At 37.0% G+C, this 20,542-nt stretch overlaps 1 protein-coding gene across 1 annotated transcript in view; it reads left to right on the plus strand.

Moving 5' to 3' along the window:
• Positions 1 to 20,542, plus strand: part of LOC111044275 — a 277,601-nt gene that overhangs the window by 129,962 nt on the left and 127,097 nt on the right. The window contains exons 12-13 of the mRNA XM_039435828.1: positions 492 to 638; positions 2,976 to 3,138. Of these exons, the coding sequence (XP_039291762.1) occupies positions 492 to 638; positions 2,976 to 3,138 (310 nt within the window). The remainder of the gene's footprint in view (positions 1 to 491; positions 639 to 2,975; positions 3,139 to 20,542) is intronic.

The raw sequence follows: 20,542 nt of genomic DNA on the forward strand, positions 1-20,542 counted from the left end.
TATGTTTGTATGCTGAAATTATTATTACAAACTTCATATCACTATACTAAAAAAATGTATAAATTTTTCCTTTTATACCATGTTATTCAAAATATCAGCCAACGAATATTACTTATTAACTAATCAAATTTGAATCGGGAACTTCATCATAGCTGTAGTTTTGGCTGTCATTGTTGTTACAACTTTAGCCGACAGATAGTGCTGTCGGAGGAGAACTGTGATTACAAGCCAGCTGTTTCTGTTTACTTTTTAGATTATGTTCTAACACATTGTTTGGTCACATACGTTTTTAAAAATTATTTTATTAGCAGTTTTTATAAAAATGTAGGTGGAGGAAAAATGTTGTGTATATCACGAGTGAAAAATGTTTTTTCTCCCTCAGGAAAATTGTTGCCCTCGGCTTCGCCTCGGGCTTCAAACTTTTCCCTCAGGGAGAAAAAACAGCACTTTTCACTCTAGATATACAAATAACTATTCCTATTCGGAAACAGGTCTCTGGATGTACTTGATTTGGAAAATTCTGTTTACAACCTTAATGAAAAAAAGGTGTATGTGGTTAACTTTCCTGGAGATATGAGAAAATTGCAAATAGGATATAAATATTCGGAAATTTATGGGAATCGCACGTCAAAATTGAAGTGAGTATTATTTTGTTAATAGTACATAGTTACTGTAACACTAACTAGGCATACAGCTATTATATTATCAATTTTCAAAATTGCAATACGAGTAGGACTAAGCTTTGTCATCCATTAATGTATTGCGTTTCAATATATTAATTAATTATGACCATAATATATAAAATTCAGATCAACTGGATGAAAAAACTAAGTGCTTTTCTTCCATTATCTTAAATCACTGATAGAGTTGGTAGAAAGTATGGAAACAGCTGAATATTTCTGTTACTAGGCTAATTTGACCATTAGCCTATTCCCAATATTATGAATTGGGAATCCTATTTGTATAAAAAACTACTTTTCTGTTCTTCAAAACTTCGGTTTCCCATATTGGAACCGCCATCTTGAATCCTACTTATTTTTTTAAATTGGTAGGTGAACTTACTTTTTGGTTGAGAGATGTGGAATCCATTTCACTACTAAGGAGGAGCCTCATCAGCTTGAAACCAGGAGTTTTTGCCTTTTTGGGTTGGACTGTGTGGCCAAATTATAGCTTAAATGTATCTCCAAGCATACGGTCCAACCCTTAATAAACAAGTGAGCCTGAAGTCAGGCTGGCAATGTATCTCCTCTGGAGTGGGAGTGTAATACATTCCACATCTATCAACCAGTAAGTAAAGAGGTGTTTACATTGCGGTGTCAAATTTGCTTCACCAATGAGTTTTGTATAGTAGGAATGTTTTTTCGAAAACTGAAGGGAAGTAAAGGGGTAAATGATAACTCGAATGTTGATCAATACTGCCATTATAACGCTGACCTGGCTGTAGGCCTAGGTTAACACATTGCTATAGCAATCTTTCTAATGAAATTCCCTGTTCACTAGGCTATAATATAATTGACTAAGGTTCATATTAGAAACTTCGTGTCGAAGTGAAGAGGAACTCTCTTTATTTTGGGAGTAAAGGGGTGTTTACAATGGTCAAGTTCACTTCACCAATCAGTTGTGTATAGTATGAATGTATTTTGAGAACTTCAAGTCAAGTTTGCAAGGAAAATAAGATTGAATAAAAACAACAAAATGAAAAGGTACGATGCAAAAGAAAAACTTTGTATGAAGAATAAATCTTTGAGATAAATTCGATTTTTCACTTCATTATTATATACCTTTGACGTTAGAAAACTTCTCAAAGTAAGAAAAAAAATTTCAATGAGTTATTTCTAATTTTATTTGTATTTACCAATCGCAACTTTTTCAGAACTCTGAACTACCAATTCGATTTATTTATTTTTTGCTCCAATCCATCACGATATTATTATGGATAAAGTAGTAATTAAATCTCAAGTTTCATTGTATTCTTCCATATTACTGCTACTGGTCTACTCCACCCAGCTCGCAACCCCACATTTGGCTACTCGCTACTCCTCTAGGAAGGCTATGTACCGGTTTTGAATACCGATTTTAGTTCGAGTTGTGTACGTTCTGGGAACACGAGAAAGAGGTAAATTGTTCTAATTCCAGTGGTCAATTGTTTGTTCAATCACATGACTAGTGTAAAATGTTCCCATGGAAATTTCAGAATTTTTGGTTCAAGCTTTGGGCGCGCACTTATAGAGTTGATTTACACCAAAATGTGTCGTTTACTAGCTGCGTGAATGAACAAAGACTGTTTTACATACTTACCGTCTAGGAAAATTCATTTCTTCCATTCCATTACTCTCAAATTTTCTATAGCGAAAAATTCATTTAACGAATGGTTATCAAACATCCAGACATCCAAGCTACTAGACATTATTTTTTTGGTTATGATAAACATACAAGCTATCAGCGCTTGCGCAGAGAAGCAAGCAGACTACAACTCAATCGACCAATGAGAGCTGTGCGAGTTTGAACTGTCACAATTCACCAGGCTGTGGTAATTGGACAGTGGGGCAGGAACTTGTAACTGGAACTAGTTTCTGGTACACAATCTGTCAAAATTCCTCCCATGGGACACGGAATTTTTACCTGGTAAATTTTGAATCGGACAATTCACCACATTCCATGTTCCCAGAACGGGTTCACTGATCCCTTATGAACGGGTACAGCACGATCCGCGAAATTTATTCAGAGGATTTGACATTCCAGTTACATAACAAATAACTTACAACCTTAGAAGTACAATATTATTTAGATAGAAGAAAATTGACTGCTGTATCTATTGATAAAATGTGACCCCTAATATACATGTGGATATGTGTTGGAATGCCACTATTTTTCGTTCAGCTTAATTTTTTACATTCCAAAAACGTGAATATTCTAATAAATCTTTTTTTTAGTAAGCAGACAGACGTTTCTGTCATGTATTTATCTGTTTACAGTTGTGTGGAAGATCCAACTCTAGCAGCAGTGGAGATGAATAATAAAGCATCTATGTATCGTACACAATTGTTAGAACTGGAAAATAGAGAGTACCACTATTTGGATTTAGATGACGTCTTTAGAATTGAAGCCATGAAGATTTGGAATTGTACTGATGAAGATGTAAGAACAATAATGATACTCAATTTAATAAGTTCAGCATAGAAATCACTAAACATTTTGACATATTATACACGAACTTACACGACCATGCTATTCACTACGTGCATGTCTCTGGCCCGGCCACATTCGAATTCCACCAAACTATGCCAAGATTTACTACCCATTTTCTACTATTTTCTACCTCCAATAACAGATTTTCTACCTCAAAGATAACAGAGATATTAAATAAACTAAAGTGCCGGGCCAGGGACATGTTGGCCCAGCCATCTCTGAATTTCACCAAACAAACTATGTCAAGATTTACTACTTATTTTCTACTATTTTCTACCTAAACCAAACTAAAATCGAATCACGCATAAAGGAGATATTGGCGAAAATATGTAAAGGTCACTTGCATGTCGTTGGCCCGGCCACATTTGAATTTCACCAAACAAAACTATGCCAAGATTTACTTCCTATTTTCTACCTACAATAACAGCTTTTCTACCTCAACCCAAACGGAGTTATAGGGGATTGTAAGGTTTCACCCACCCCCCTCGCCGATCACCACATTCGAATACACGTTTCTAGCCTTGCCATGATTGAATTTCTGAAAAACTAAATGTGCTAATATGTAGTACACAAGCCCTGCTAATATTTTCCACGAAGAACAGAATCAAATATACAAATACACAAATGTAAGGGAATATTTAGGATACAGGATTGTACCTAAGTATTAAGGTATTTAAATCAAATTGACGATGATATGAAGCAAATCAAATTAATGTTGTAATGCTTCCTAATACAGTTCGAAAGTTATTCAAGTTATCGTTTGAGTGGACTTCTGCACATAAGAACAGAAAAAATATATTGCTGTTGGAAGAAACAGGATTTTCCGAACTCCCTATCATTATTCTACAATTATTGTGGGAAATTGTTCCTGGGTACAAAACCTATCCGAATATTATTTTCAAACTGTCCGAAAATCCTCTGTTACTTACTCAGCCGCTATTCCATTACTCACACATACTATCTCAACCAAGGACTCTCTGACAGTTTCAAAATTTCTCTTAGATTAATTTCGTACCCAGGAACAGTGCCCTATATTATTGGTAGGGAAACACTGTGTGAAGTGGTTGATTATAAAAATAACCATGTATTGAAGATATCGAGAAAAAGATTGGAAAATTTCAAGTGGTATGTGGCAATATTAGCAGAACCTTGGGGAAGCAAGCGCAGAGAGAAACTATAATGAAATTTTATAGAATAATGGCTGCTCCAGTCCTCCTCTACGGAAGTGAGTCGTGGGTTATAACTAAACCCCTAGAGAGTAGAGTGCAGGCGGCGGAGATGCGATTCCTCCGGAGAACCAAGGGCTGCAATAGAAGGGACCACATCAGAAACGATGATATCCGAGCAGAGCTAGGAATTTACAGCTTGTTGGAAAAAGTCACACAATACCGGAAGCAGTGGAAAGACCATGTGGAAAGAATTCCGGCAGAAAAGCTTCCACTACAGATATTGAATTATAAACCGACAGGGAAAAGATCTATTGGTAGGCCACGGAAAAGATGGCAATAAATACACTACTTGTATATATTATAGCATAATTTTGTAATTGAAATATGGATATTAATAAGCTGTTTGTAAGGTTTCACCCACCCCCCTCGCCGATCACCACATTCGAATACACGTTTCTAGCCTTGCCATGATTGAATTTCTGAAAAACTAAATGTGCTAATATGTAGTACACAAGCCCTGCTAATATTTTCCACGAAGAACAGAATCAAATATACAAATACACAAATGTAAGGGAATATTTAGGATACAGGATTGTACCTCAGTATTAAGGTCTTTAAATCAAATTGACGATGATATGATGCAAATCAAATTAATGTTGTAATACAGTTGTTCCTAATACAGTTCGAAAGTTATTCAAGTTATCGTTTGAGTGGACTTCTGCACATAAAAACAAAAAAATATATATTGCTGTTGGAAGAAACAGGATTTTCCGAACTCCCTATCATTATTCTACAATTATTGTGGGAAATTGTTCCTGGGTACAAAACCTATCTGAATATTATTTTCAAACTGTCCGAAAATCCTCTGTTACTTACTCAGCCGCTATTTCATTACTCACACATACTATCTCAACCAAGGACTCTCTGACAGTTTCAAAATTTCTCTTAGATTAATTTCGTACCCAGGAACAGTGCCCTATATTATTGGTAGGGAAACACTGTGTGAAGTGGTTGATTATAAAAATAACCATGTATTGAAGATATCGAGAAAAAGATTGGAAAATTTCAAGTGGTATGTGGCAATATTAGCAGAACCTTGGGGAAGCAAGCGCAGAGAGAAACTATAATGAAATTTTATAGAATAATGGCTGCTCCAGTCCTCCTCTACGGAAGTGAGTCGTGGGTTATAACTAAACCCCTAGAGAGTAGAGTGCAGGCGGCGGAGATGCGATTCCTCCGGAGAACCAAGGGCTGCAATAGAAGGGACCACATCAGAAACGATGATATCCGAGCAGAGCTAGGAATTTACAGCTTGTTGGAAAAAGTCACACAATACCGGAAGCAGTGGAAAGACCATGTGGAAAGAATTCCGGCAGAAAAGCTTCCACTACAGATATTGAATTATAAACCGACAGGGAAAAGATCTATTGGTAGGCCACGGAAAAGATGGCAATAAATACACTACTTGTATATATTATAGCATAATTTTGTAATTGAAATATAGATATTAATAAGCTGTTTGTAAGTTGGAACAGGCATTAACCTAATCCTTGTACGTAAGATGATGATGATGATCATGTATTGAACTATGTTTTGAATTGTTACTGATTGAATCCCACATGACAAAAATAATAATGTCAGGAAATAAACATAAAACAACTAATAACATAAAAAATGCATTGCAAGACGTACCTTTATTCCATCAATAACTATAATTGAACATAAGATACACAAATTAATATTTAAACTACCTTATACAATCACAACTAATTGTTCACATTTTGCAAACAGGAAGATTAGGAAAAACATCCTTATTTGCAATGGATGGAAATCGCAAACTATTTGATCATAAGATACCCAAATTAATATTTTAACTACCTTTATACAATCAAAACTAATTGTTCACATTTTGCAAACAGGAAGAATAGAAAAAACATCCCATTTAAGAACGGATTAAAATCGCAAACTATCTGAACATATGATACAGAAATTAATATTTAAACTACCTTTATACAATCACAACTAATTGTTCACATTCTGCAAACAGGAAGAATAGGAAAAACATCCTTATTAATGAAAATCGCAAACTATTTGATCATGAGATACACAAATTAATATTTAAACTACCTTTATACAATCACAACTAATTGTTCACATTTTGCAAACAGAAAGAATAGAAAATACATCCTAATTTGCAATGGATGAAAATCGCAAACTATTCAATCATAAGATACACAAATTAATACTTTAACTACCTTTATACAATCACAACTAATTGTTCACATTTTGCAAACATAAAGAATAGAAAAAACATCCTATATAGGAACGGATTAAAATAGCAAACTATCTGAACATTTATGACAAATCCTCTGTTTATAAACCTTTTCAAATAGAAAAAGGTATGTTTCGACAAACGTCTGCAGAACTTTGTCTGTGCATGGAGAGACAATAATCATCACCTATAGACAGCGCCCGGCGACATCATCTTTGTCAGCCCCAACACCCTATTTGAATAGAAAGAATATCATCGACCCTTCTTCACTACAAATTCATGCCTGAATAGGGCCACGCAGTTCAAAGCTGACAGCTCATTCGTGATTTGTCGTTTTATTGTTCTTGTGCACTTTCAATGTTATTCTATCATTTGTTACAAAACATCAGAGGAATGCGTCATCTTTGTTGGCCAAACTCAATCTATATATTTTATGAACAGTTCAACCCTGAGAGCTCAGTAACCACTGAAACAATCTTTATAAGTTTACTACGTCAAATTAAAGGGGATGATGAGTAAGTTTGCAGAAGCTCATGGGAGTTTTCTAAGGGATGAGACCTAGTGCAATCGAATTTTTATATCATATATCTACTATCTTCCAAATTTCGTGAAAATCGTTGGAGCTGTTTTCGAGATCCGTTGGTCATAAAAAACCATAAAACCAAAAATAAAAATACTGTATATACAGAAATTGCTTGCTTCAAATAATAGGATAGGATAGCGAATAATAGGAATAAAATAATAGGAATCAGGCTAGTTTCAGACACATACGGTTCTGTTCGATTAGTTTTACTTTCTTCTAGTTTTTGGTTGATAGGGCAGGACAGAACCTACAATTCTGATGTAGAACCACTACCGTCGTCGACCACGACAGGGTGAGGAATTCAGGTTGGGTGAATTTCAATTTGTCTAAATAACCTTGAAGATTAAGTTCAATTATGTTTTGATAGTAAAGGCTGAATTTATTCTCTTGAATGGCAATGATTGTATTGATACTATTCGAAATGCTTTGATTCTTAGATAGCAAACACGAATAACAAGAAGTTATTGAATTAGCTGTTTTAGAACACTTGAAATTTGTACCACATGAATGTCTTCAGATAACAATGCCTTCCGTCGTCTACTGCGGAACTTTACGCTCAAACGAAAATGCACCTTCAACTGAGATAATAAGATAATCTCGCATAATAATTTTCAAAAATCTGGTGTGGCGCACTCACACAACTTTCCTTGCAGTTATGAAAATTGATCACCTGACGCTAGTGTTCCCGCGCATCTCAAATCTACTATTCAACTTGGTGCCAACCTAACAAAGTCAACTCAACTTAATGCCAACCTGACAAAATTATTAATTCAGTTGCCAGTTTACAACTGTTTCGAAGAGGTACTCTATCTAGATTATAGTTCTATAGTAACATATGATATGGAAATTTCAATTATAATTAAGAGATTGGGAGAAGAAGAATATACATGCTAAAAGACGAACTTTAAACCCTTAAAAACAACCCTCAGAGTTAAAATATTGCCAAAAGATTTCTTATTGCGCCTCTAAAGGGCCAACTGAACATACCTACCAAATTTGAACGTTTTTGGTCCAGTAGATTTTTAGTTATGCGAGTGAGTGAGTGAGTGAGTGAGTCAGTCAGTCAGTCAGTCAGTCAATCAGTGAGTGAGTGCCATTTCGCTTTTATATATATAGATCTCTGTTATCTTTGAGGTAGAAAATCTGTTATTGGAGGTAGAAAATGGGTAGTAAATCTTGGCATAGTTTGTTTGGTGAAATTTGAATGTGGCCGGGCCAGTGACATGCACGTCTATTCACTTCAGTCAGAAAAATGTTTTAGAGAGAGGTGTTTGGGAGACAATGTCCACTTAGATCTGTCTGAGATAGTTACGGGGTAAACAAAAGTCCTTACCATCCCCTGTGCTAACGGGGTGGATGTGCTTTAAAGTTACCATTGTTTTATTCTCGAAATACATATATTGTATATGCACATATAATTTACTAGTAGTTCTGCGAACAGTAGACCTCGCTCATGAATACAACTTTCAATCTAATGAGAAGGGCCAGTACAGTAAGTACAGTATATTGTGAAGATTTAGCCATGTCATTTATTATGTAGCTAGTACTCAGTTAGAGCTTGGTCGAGACGGTAGTGTTGTTTTGTGCTCTCTTATCTTCGATAATGATTATCGCTTAGTTTCGCCCTATGGACTACTGACGACTTGAGCTTTCCAGCCTATTTGTGAGTGTTCACTGTGAGTTATTCATTTTGAAATTATTTTTTGTACTTATTACAAAATCACGAATTCGAGATGAGTTCTTGTGGCAAATGTGAGCAACCTGTTAGTCGCAATACAGATAAACTTTGCTGTAGGGAGTGTACGTCTTATTTTCATATTTCTTGCCTCAACATTAAGCCAGAGGATTTATCATTTATGAAGGGTTCGACGTGGTCATGTCCCGAGTGTTTGAAAAAGCAGCGTTCGTTGAGTGTTCAACAAACTGATTCTACACCAGTTAAATGTAATAGGGACTCGAGTATGGTTCGGCTGGAGGGAAATTCCGCTTCATTTGAGTCCTTAGAAAGTTTGATAAATAGTGTCCGGGAGCATTCAGGAAATTGAAACTATTGTCGGCACCAGTCAAGAAAAACAGGAAGAACTTACCATGATTATAAGTAAACAAAATGAAATAATAGACAATCAGCAAGGCCTTATTAACACTCTGAGTAAGGAACTGGACGTGATCAGAAGCTACTGATCACTGAGGAGCGTTTGGACGAGCATGAACAGTATTCCAGGAGAAATACTTTCGAAATTCAAGGTATTCCCGCGAAACCGGAGGAGGATGTGCTTCAGACGGTGGCTGAGGTGGGAAGGGTGGTGGGTCTCAACATAACTCCAGATATGGTGGACGCCTGCCATAGATTGGAATGAAGAAATGGAGGCCTATTGGAAATCGCGGAGCAACAACGTTGTTACCTCCACCGCCACCGGCTATAATCGTCAGATTTGTCAGGCGTCTCGACGCCGACCAATTGATGGAGCAGAGGAGGAAGTTTGGGGTCATCAAGAGGGAACAGATACACGGTCTAGTCGGCCAGGGTCCGATTTACATCAACCGAAGTCTAACTTCTACAAGGAGGAAACTACTGGTTTTGGCCCGGCAGCTCAAGAAGAACGGGCGAATCATAGATGCGTGGGTTGACAGACAGGGGCGAGTTCGAATATGCAAGGATGTCAACGGAGCTTCAAATATTGTAAAGAATGTCGAAGACTTGAATTTTCCCAAGTTATAGAAGTTTCCCGTTCATGAACTCGAATTCTTTCATTAGTTTATCTGTTCTTGATTATTTTTGAAAACATTTTTGTCTCTTTGTACTTGTTGCTAGTAATTTTGCTCTTTGCTTAGCGAATACAATATTAATGATAACATTGATAAAGACTTTGTTCCGTGCTTAGGTTTTTTATAAATGAAGTAAAGAATTTTTTTTTAAACGTATTTATGATTGTATCATAATAATTATGTATATATTTTAGGTATTTAAGAGTGTCACCCTTGTCTAAATTGTTTTTTTTTTTTTTAAATGGATCAATCTATATCAATTCTCGCTCATTGTAATGTAGTTCATTACAGTTTAGGCAGAAATCTTTATGGTTATTACATTATCTATGAATAATATACCGTTCATATGGAATGATTTTTTTAAAAATAGTATCTCAAAGTGCTTATTTGTATTGGAAATTACTATCCATTTTTTATATACTGTAAAAGTTATAGTGTTTCGTGGATCAAATTTATTATAGTATTTCGTTTCCCTATATGGTTCAAGCCACCAGCTTATTGAATATTCCGTTCAAGCTGTGACTATTCGAACAACCTTTCTATTTATATAAATACTTTCAATTACTTCATTTCATTTATTTATCGTCACATTACATCAATTTTTGAGTAACACTCATTTGACTGGTGACATGACAATACTAGAACAAAATTATATTTAAAAGACTTAGTTCTAACTTCTTGAAAGTAAAATAAATAAATACACTCTATGATGTATCTCATCAACTATAAGTGGTAATTTAAAGTTCATTCAATCAATCGAGATACTTACGAAGTAGGATATTGTTTTGTTTCATCTAGCGGGATTGAACATTAATGTCAGAGTAGTGACATGGTATACTTTTTCGGAGGTAGTAGGCTGATAAGTAGATAGGCTGCAGTTCATAGCTGATAGGCTGATAAGAGTCCAATGAAGTATTATATGGATTAGATAGAGTTTGCTTGCACCTAACACACTCATATGGCCTATATATTTGTTTCTCATCCATTATTATTATTTTTTTATCGACTGCTCCAGTAGAATATTATAATTATTGTATTGTCATTGTTGAATTAAACCTAATGTAGGCGTTTCTATCCTAGCTAATGTATCAAGAGCTGTGTTGAGACAGTGCTATGAGCATTCCTTCATTTTGTAGTGCCAAGTAGGCTGCCAAACTATGGAAATGATAATGATTATTATCTGGACTATTATCACAACCGTTCGTTGTCAACAGAAATTACTGGTGTTTGATGTTAACATTTTAATCATCGATGCTCCTTCAGAAAATCAATCACATTTTTTTTGTATTGTTTTTTTTTTTTTTGTTTTAGTTGTTGTGGGTTAGGCTGTGTGGTTGGAGGCTTAGGCTGTTGGTGGTCCCGGGTGGGATATTTTCTTCTATCTCATACAGATTTTTCTCTGTTATTTTATCTTGAGAGCATTCACTTATTGCTCTTTGGATTAATTAATAGGTTTCTTTTGTAAAATCATCTTCTCTTCCTTATTTGCTCAACTCCAACTCATACTAAACATTTTTTATCGTTATTCAAATCAATATATTCGCTTATTGCTCTTTGGATTAATTAATTCTTCTATATCATCAGCTTCTTTCCTCTTCCATTTTTATCTTGAGAGTATTCATGATTGCTCTTTAATTAATTAATTAGTTCTAAATTTCCATTTTTCTATTGTTAAATCATCTTTTCATCCTCATTTGCTTACATTCAGAACTCTTTATCTAATTCTAAACATTTTTAATCGTTAATCAATTGGTTATATTACTTGCACATATTTGTGTATCATTTGCATGATGCTTGATTGGGAATTTTTGTTGAGTTTAGGGGTGGGCTGTAATTGATTATTAGTTGTCATGGCTTCTAGGGAATTGAGCGTTTATTATCAGAATGTGAGAGGTTTAAGGACCAAAACTCATGTGTTATTACAATCTTTACTTGCTTCTGAGTATGACTTGATCTTGTTGACTGAAACATGGCTGAATTCTGGTTTTTCTGATAATGAGGTCTTTGATGAAAGATATGTCGTCTATCGCCGGGATCGCCCCGGAAGTGACTCATGTCGGGGAGGGGGAGTTCTGATAGCGGTTCGTAAGCAAATCCGTTCTGAAGAGTGTGTCAACATCAACTCATCTTTCGATTGTCGGAGTTTTGAGAGCTTGATGATTAAAATATTTGATAGGGATGGTCCTATATATGTTAATGTTGTTTACTTCCTCAACTCTGCCAATTCTGAGAGCTATGGAAAGTACTTTGACTGTATCGAAGGATATGTCCACTTGATTGGAGATCGACTGCTTATTGCTGGTGACTTTAATTTGCCTGAAGTAACAGATTGTAATTATGATCTTCACAATGGTTCGGTAGCAGCTAAGAGATTAGGACATTTTCTAAATTTCTTTGACTTGGAGTCAATCAATGGAATGAAAAACTCTAACCTACGCACTCTAGATTTGGTTCTTTGTGGTTTACCCGTTATAAACGTTGAGCATGTCTCTAATGCACTGGTACCAGAGGATATTGAGCACCATCCAGTCCTGAATATAAGTTTGATAACTGGAATTTCTGTGAAACGGCGATCGCCCGTTAATGCTCCTCCTGTCTATGATTTCCATAGAGCAGATTATTTCGCACTGTATAATCTGCTCAGAGACTATGACTGGAATGATTTGTACAGATTTGAGGATGTTGATGCGGCCGTTGACTGGTTCTACAGTGTCATTTATGAGTGTTTTAATGCCACGATCCCCCTTAAAAGCATCTCAAGTGAGAGGTCTAAGTATCCACCTTGGTTCACTCGCCAAATAATTGACTTAGTTGAGAGGAAGAATAAATGTGCACGTAAACAGCGATCTTCAGTTCGTTACAAAGATGAATTTGTGAGACTGAGAAGAGAACTAAAGTCTTTGATTGCAGTTGCCTATCGGAATTATTTGCTGAAAGTTGAGTCTGACCTCGGTTCCAATTCCAAGAATTTTTGGAAGTTTCTTAATGAGAAGCGCAAGTCCGATGGATTTTGTGAGAAAATGACTCTGCATGACAACAATTTTGTTGGAGATGAAATTCCCTTAGGGTTCGCCAATTATTTCGGATCTGTTCTCTCACCAGTCACCGCTTGCTTTGAGGAGGGTGATGGGATTGAGTTTTTGCATGATACAGCCAATAGTACTCTGGAAGTTGCATCATTATCTGAGAAAAGTATTCAATCTGCAATCAAAAGATTAAAGCCTAGAGTAGCTCCTGGGCCTGATTGTATTCCTTCCTTCATTGTTAAGGGTTGTGGTGAGCTATTAATAAAACCGTTGAAATATTTATTTGACCTGTCACTGAGAAATGGAGTCTTTCCAAGTAGATGGAAGGTCTCGAAGATAATTCCAATTTTCAAGTCTGGCAGGAGAGATGACATCATGAACTATAGACCAATCAGTATATTGTCTGTCTTTGCTAAGGTTTATGAGAGGGCTCTTTATGATGAGATTCTATGGTATTCACGACCAATACTGTCTGAAGATCAGCATGGTTTTCTTCCTGAAAGATCTGTTGTGACAAATTTATTGGAGTTTACAGTGTCTGCCTCCAATGTACTTGATGCCGGTGGAGAAATGGATGTGATCTATACTAATTTTAGTAAAGCCTTTGACCGTGTTAATCATTGTATATTGTTGAAGAGGCTGTCACAGCTGGGCTTTAGTAGTGCTTTGGTTGATTTATTCAGAAGTTACCTGTTTCAAAGAAAAAATTCTGTAACTGTTCAAGGAAGGGTCTCTCATGCTTATTTCAGTACGTCTGGTGTCCCCCAGGGTAGCAATCTGGGACCCCTCTTGTTCTTGCTATTAATAAATGAGTTACCACTTCAGATACCCAACTCCAAGTGCTTGATATTCGCTGATGATATGAAGATCTACAAAGAGGTGAGAGGATTGGATGATTGCTATTCCTTGCAGGCTGATGTTGATAGAGTTGCATTGTGGTGCCATGTGAATAAGCTTGGTATCAATGTGAAAAAATGTAAATGTATGACTTTCTCCAGAAAGGTTAATCCAGCTCGTTATCCCTACCCAATCAATGGTGTGTGCTTGGAGAGGGTAGCAATATGTAAGGATCTTGGTATTGTATTCAGTTGTACATTGTCCTTTTCAGCACATGTTGATCACATCATTGGCAGAGCGAACAAGCTATTGGGCTTTGTTCTGAGAAACTCTACCGGCTTCAATAATGTTGAGACTGTTGTAACTCTGTATCAGTCGCTAGTCAGAAGTGTCCTAGAGTATGGATCTATTGTCTGGAGTCCCTCTACTCATCAGGATACATTGAGAGTCGAACAAGTACAGAATAAGCTTCTTCGCTTCCTATTTTATATGCAGTTTAGAAGAGCATGTCCCTTGGGTTTTCCTTCTGGACGTTTGAGATCCCTTTTCAATATGGACTCTTTGAGGGCTAGACGTGACAGGTTTTCATTGATGTTTGTGGTGTCATTTTGAAAAATTACATTAATTCACCCGCACTTCTCTCTAGGATTGGTTTCCAGGTACCCACGTTTAATGTCAGAAGAGTTAGGACCTTTCATGTACCAAGATCAAGGACCCTTCATAACTTCTGCTCTCCACTTAATAGGGTTCTGAGGCTATTAAATAGCGTTTGTGAAGGTGTTGATGTGCATGGCCCTGTTAGTGAGGTTAGAAGGCGCATTATTGAGGCTATTCATAATTGAATTTGAATTCAGTTTCTGAATTGATTCAATTGATATGATGTCCGTGATTCTTATTAATTTTATAGAGTTGATCAAACCTACAGTTAAAGTCACTTAACTTTTATACTTGAATATTTGTTGTTGAAACTTTTTCTTTTTCTTCTCTGCTTTCATCAATTTTCTTCCCACAGTGGCACATGTTTTCCCTTAACCTGTTTCTATGCTCAATTGTAGCTGCCTATTCTTTTTATTGGGCGCAATCAATTCGTTCCAGCTTCGAAGTTTTCTCCAACACAACATCCTTAACACCATTTTAATGAAGCTGGAAGAGCCTCCACGTGGTGCGCCTGGATATCCAAATCAGGATGGAGACCTAGATTTGGAGAACTAAATCGAATTAATTCACAAAGCCCTTCTCCCCTCACCCTTCTTCTCTTATTTATGCTTTGGAACTGTTGAATACTAGAATGGCTATTTTCTATTGACTTAGCTGTGAGCCATTCTCTTTTCAGTCTGTCTATCTGACCATCTGGTCAAACTCTTCTTCATTTCAAGCCCCAACCCCCTTGAGCATCCAAGGGCATGGGGCTCATCTTTCATTATTTCTCAGCTTTCTTAAATTCTCCACTTTCAAGGTGGCCAGGAGTAACTCTAGCGGCCAACGGCTTCGGGCGGACGAGCTAATAGAGAGGGCACCCCTTTGTCCTGGAGTTTGGAAACGGGCTCCAAAGGCGGATGAACTGCAAAATGCGGTCAACGGCATAGAGATGAGGAAGAAAGGAAAGGACGAGCACCCCATTAAAGATCCACACAGGATAAGTCCTAGTAGAATCTAATGGCTATGCTTGCAGCGAAATTCAATTCCGGAGTAAGCTCCTCAATCGGATCTCCGGGAGGAGCAGTTTCAAGTGTAACTGAAAGATTGAAGTGCCAGAATGAAATCAGGATTGGCACGTGGAACGTAAAAACCATTAGTCAGGGTGGTAAAGTTCACAATGCAATACAGGAGATGACACACATGAAATTGAGTATCATGGGAATAAGTGAAATGCGATGGCCAGGCTCAGGTTCCCTCAACATCCAGGATCACCGGGTATACTACTCTGGAACAGACGATGGAAGACATGAACTTGGAGTTGGGTTCATAATGACAAAAGAAGTTGCAAAATGTGTTGACAATGTTGTCCCAGTCTCATCAAGAGTGATACTGGTGCAACTCAAGGCAAAACCAGTCAACATAAATATCATTCAAGTCTATGCACCGACAACTGATGGAACAGATGAGGAAGTCAAAGAGTTCTACAACAGCATTAACCAAATAATTGAGAAACTCAAGAGACATGATTTGACAATTGTCATGGGGGACTTCAATGCTAAACTGGGAGAGGGCAGAACATCGAGCTATGTGGGGCCTTTTGGACTGGGTAACCGAAACACTCGTGGAGATGAATTAGAAACTTTTGCTGAATCGAATCAGTTGGTTGTGATGAATACATGGTTCAAACTTCACCTAAGAAGACTGTACACATGGAAATCACCAATGGATAGACCAGGAAGAATTGTAAGAAATCAGATAGATTTTTTGCTGGTCAATAGAAGATTTCGGAACAGTTGTATATCTGTCAAAACATATCCTGGGGCAGATATCCAATCTGATCATACACCTTTGGTTGGCAGGTTTAAGGTCAGATTGAAGAGAGTTACAGTCCGGAAGGTGAAGACTTATGATCTCAGAAGACTGAGGGATCCTGTTGTACGGCAGATGGTGAGGAATGACTTGAATGAGAGATTGAGAGGGGGCGGAGATCTGGAGAGTGTGGAGGGGGACTTGCAATTGTAAAGGAAACAGTAAAAGGTATAAAAGATCAATACCTAAGAAGGGACCCAAGGAAATGTAGGTCATGGATGACTGATGAGATACTGGAACTTATGGAACTGAGGAGGAGTCACAAAGACAATCTTGTTGAGTATAGAAGGATCCATACTATTATTAGAAGAAAAATCAGGGAGGCCAAGGAGAGAGAAAAGGTTGAACAGTGGCAGGAGATAGAGCTATATCAAAGTTGCTATGATAGCTTCAATGTCCATCGTAAAGTAAAGGAAGTGTCTGGGAAGTTCTGTTCTAACAAAAGTGGTAGATTGGCGGATGTACACGGCAATTTGGTGATCGATAAGGATGAGAGGAAGAAGGTGTGGGAGCAATATTTGAAGGATTTATTCCATGACCTCAGAGCACAGCAGCCTGTCTTTGAAGATGACACTGGACCGAAAATTCTATTGGAAGAGGTGAAGGCGGCTATGAAGCAGATGAAGGATGGGAAGGCAACGGGACCGGATGAAATATCCATTGAATTGTTGAAGTTAATGGATGAAGAAAATATAAAGACAATAACCAAAATTTTCAACCACATTTACTCAACAGGAAAAATCCCAAATCAATGGTTGGAGTCAGAGTTCATTGCAATTCCAAAGAAGTCAAGTGCAAAAGCCTGTGGAGACTTCCGAACATTAAGTTTGATGAGTCACATGCTTAAAGTGTTTTTAAAAGTCATTCACAAAAGAATTTATAACAAATGTGAAGAGCAAATTTCACCCATTCAATTTGGTTTTGTAAAGGCTGTGGGAACAAGGGAAGCTCTGTTTGGTGTGCAGGTTCTGTTTCAGAGATGCAGAGATGTCAGTTGTAATGTTTTTGCATGTCTGATTGATTACAAGAAGGCCTTCGACCGTGTTCAACATGAGAAAATGATGGATGTCTTGAGAAGAACTGGGATTGATGGAAAAGACCTAACAATTATAGCCAACTTATATTGGAATCAATCAGCCGTTCTCCGAGTAGATGGAGAACATACAGAACAGGTGAAGATCCTGCGAGGAGTTAGACAGGGTTGCATACTATCACCTATCATTTTCAACCTATATTCAGAGCACATTTTCAGAGAAGCACTTGAATATATGAATGAAGGTATCTCAATCAATGGAGAGAAGCTTAACAATTTACGCTATGCTGATGATACCATTGTGTTCTCTGATTCCATAGAGGGCCTGCAAAAGCTGATGGATAGGATTGCAGAAACGAGTAACACCTATGGACTTGATATAAACTCAGCCAAAACAAAGCTCATGATCATTAGTAAAGATGACATCCAAGGAGTGGAGCTGTACATTGATCAGACCAAAATTGATAGGGTCGCACAATACACCTACCTTGGAACTATGATTAATGAGTCATGGGATAATTCTCAGGAGATCCGGTGTCGGATTGCAAAAGCCAAAAGTGCTTTCATAACAATGGGGTCTGTTTTCAAGAGCCATGACCTCACCTTGCATACGAAGATTCGATTACTGAAGTGCTATGTGTACTCAGTACTGTTGTATGGTGTTGAATCATGGACTCTAAAGCAAAACACAGTAGCAAAGCTCCAAGCATCTGTGTTATGGCTGTATGGGAGAATCCTGAGGATACCATGGACTGATAGGATTACCAATCAGGAGGTTTTGAGGAGAATGAATATGGCCCCAGAACTGGTTAACATCATAAAATTCAGGAAGTTGCAATACTTGGGCCACATAATGCGCAATAGGGGCAGATATGAGCTATTGCAAAGCATACTGCAGGGCAGAATAGAAGGCAGGAGAGCCCCAGGTCGAAGAAGAATATCCTGGCTGGCCAACCTGAGAGCCTGGTTTGGAAAAACCTCCATTCAATTGTTCCGGAGCGCAACTAACAAAGTCATCATAGCCAATATGATCGTCAACTTTCGAAACGGACAGGCACCTTAAGAAGAAGAAGAGATTCTTTTTATAAATTATTGGATAAGTTTTAGATAAGTTTGGATAAGTTAGATTAGTTTTATTCTGTATTTATTATTTATGCTTAGACTACTTACAATTACTTATGCTTTACTCATACTTATCATCTTTCTTATGTATTTGTGAATTGCATGAACTGTATCTCTCATTTTTATTTCTTTTAGTAACTTACTTTATTCGATTGTAAATGGTAGTGAAGACTGATTTGGGCTTAATGCCTGTAGTCTGTAATAGTTGTTCTGTAATAAATAAATATCATCTAAATATCATCATTATTTTCTCCATTGAAAGTGCTAGAGACACTGTTTGCAGGGACGCCGGACTTATCAAGGTGGTACTTTTATATCGTCTCCATATTTACAATATAAACATAAATTGCACCTTTTCTAAGGATTAATTATAAGAAATTGGTCAACTGACGGAAGAATGGATTATACAGTAGGCAATTTAGATGATGAATCGTCTCACAGACGATGGAGGGATAGAAAATTATTCTAAATAAGATGAGTTTGTTGGTGACAATGACATTAGGTTGCTAATGATGTTTTTCATGAAAATTGGATTCCATGTTATGGCTTGTTATGCCTATGCAGAATGTTTATGCTCACAAATCGGTTTCCGATCTCATACCTACAGGGAAACAAAAGACTTGACACTGTAGAGCGACACAAAAATGCACAAAAAATGCATACAATACAATAATTAATGTACCTAATAAACTGCAAATTCAATTAAAAAATAACTAAAATAATAACTGATAGTTATGGATAAAAGAAGTTGGATATTAGAGAAATGTTTATGATGTTAAATATTGTCTACAACTGAAATAGTTGTTGATTTATTAGTTGATTAATTTTATGATTATGAAAATTATTTACAACTAAAATAGTTGAGTTATCTGTAGCATAGATAATAATAGTTATTTATGTATTCAGTATCGATCGAGCAGACGTAGTTTTTGTTTTAGTGAGAATAGTTGAAATAGTGTATGCAATAGTTGAAGTGCTGAGTTCAGTGTTTTAATTGTTGTGCGCGAGTTCAGTGCCCTGCGCCGAAAAATCAGTTCAGTGCTGAATTATCATCTAGTCCGGCTAAGGAATGTAAAGATTGTGAGGAATGTCAACTCCCAAAAGATTGCCAACCTTCCTCGTGCCAGTGTTCGAGGAGGAGGAGGGAACCGATGACGACACGATGAGTCAACTTACACCGGCTAAGAGCGTTGATTCAGCGTCAATGACTGTCAACGTCAACGTCAACAGTTCCCCGGAATCGATTCTAAAAACGAACCAACTGAAAACTGCAACAGAGCAGTTTTTGTACAATGCATGGAAAGAAGTCACTTGTCAACAGAGTGAAGAGAGAGAAAGAATGAATAAGCTGGAAAAGGAGTTGGAGAGAGCACGGTTGGAGATCAATCAGCTGAGAGAGATGTTTTCTTCAGCATCTTCAACAACACAGAAGATTCAATCATCAGCTTCAAATACAATGCAACCAGCATCGTCTATAAGTAGCAATAAAAGTTATTCACCACCGAATTGGGAGGAAAAAGAGAAAATGGTGGCATCAGAGATTGCATGGATTCTCCCTAAACAAAAGAAGAGAAAAATCCGTGACTCACCAGAAAAAATAAGGCCTGCAACTGAGTCTACAAGTATGAAACCGACAGAAAATAAAAACAAGCCTCCACTAGTCATATTAAGCAATGTTCAAGAGTATTCGAAGATCAAAGAGGCATTGAAATCGAAAAATCTCAATTTCAGTGCCAACATGATGAACAACAACCAGCTAAAATTGAATGTTGAAACTGAACAAGAATACAGAGATTCAACTGAGCTGTTAAATGAAGCTAAATATGAATGGCACACGTATGAAAACAAACAAACTCGTCCAATTCGTGTCATGGCTAAAGAGCTTCATCCATCATGCGATCCAGAGGATATAAAGAACGATCTTCTAAGCAGAGGCTTTCAAATAATCAGTGCTTTCAACAAAATGAAAAAAGTGAAGAAGGATGGAAAAGAACACATTATCAGACTCCCAATGTTCATGTTAACATTCAAGAATAC

This window comes from Nilaparvata lugens, chromosome 9, assembly GCF_014356525.2.
Source record: "Nilaparvata lugens isolate BPH chromosome 9, ASM1435652v1, whole genome shotgun sequence".
NCBI lineage: Eukaryota > Metazoa > Arthropoda > Insecta > Hemiptera > Delphacidae > Nilaparvata > Nilaparvata lugens.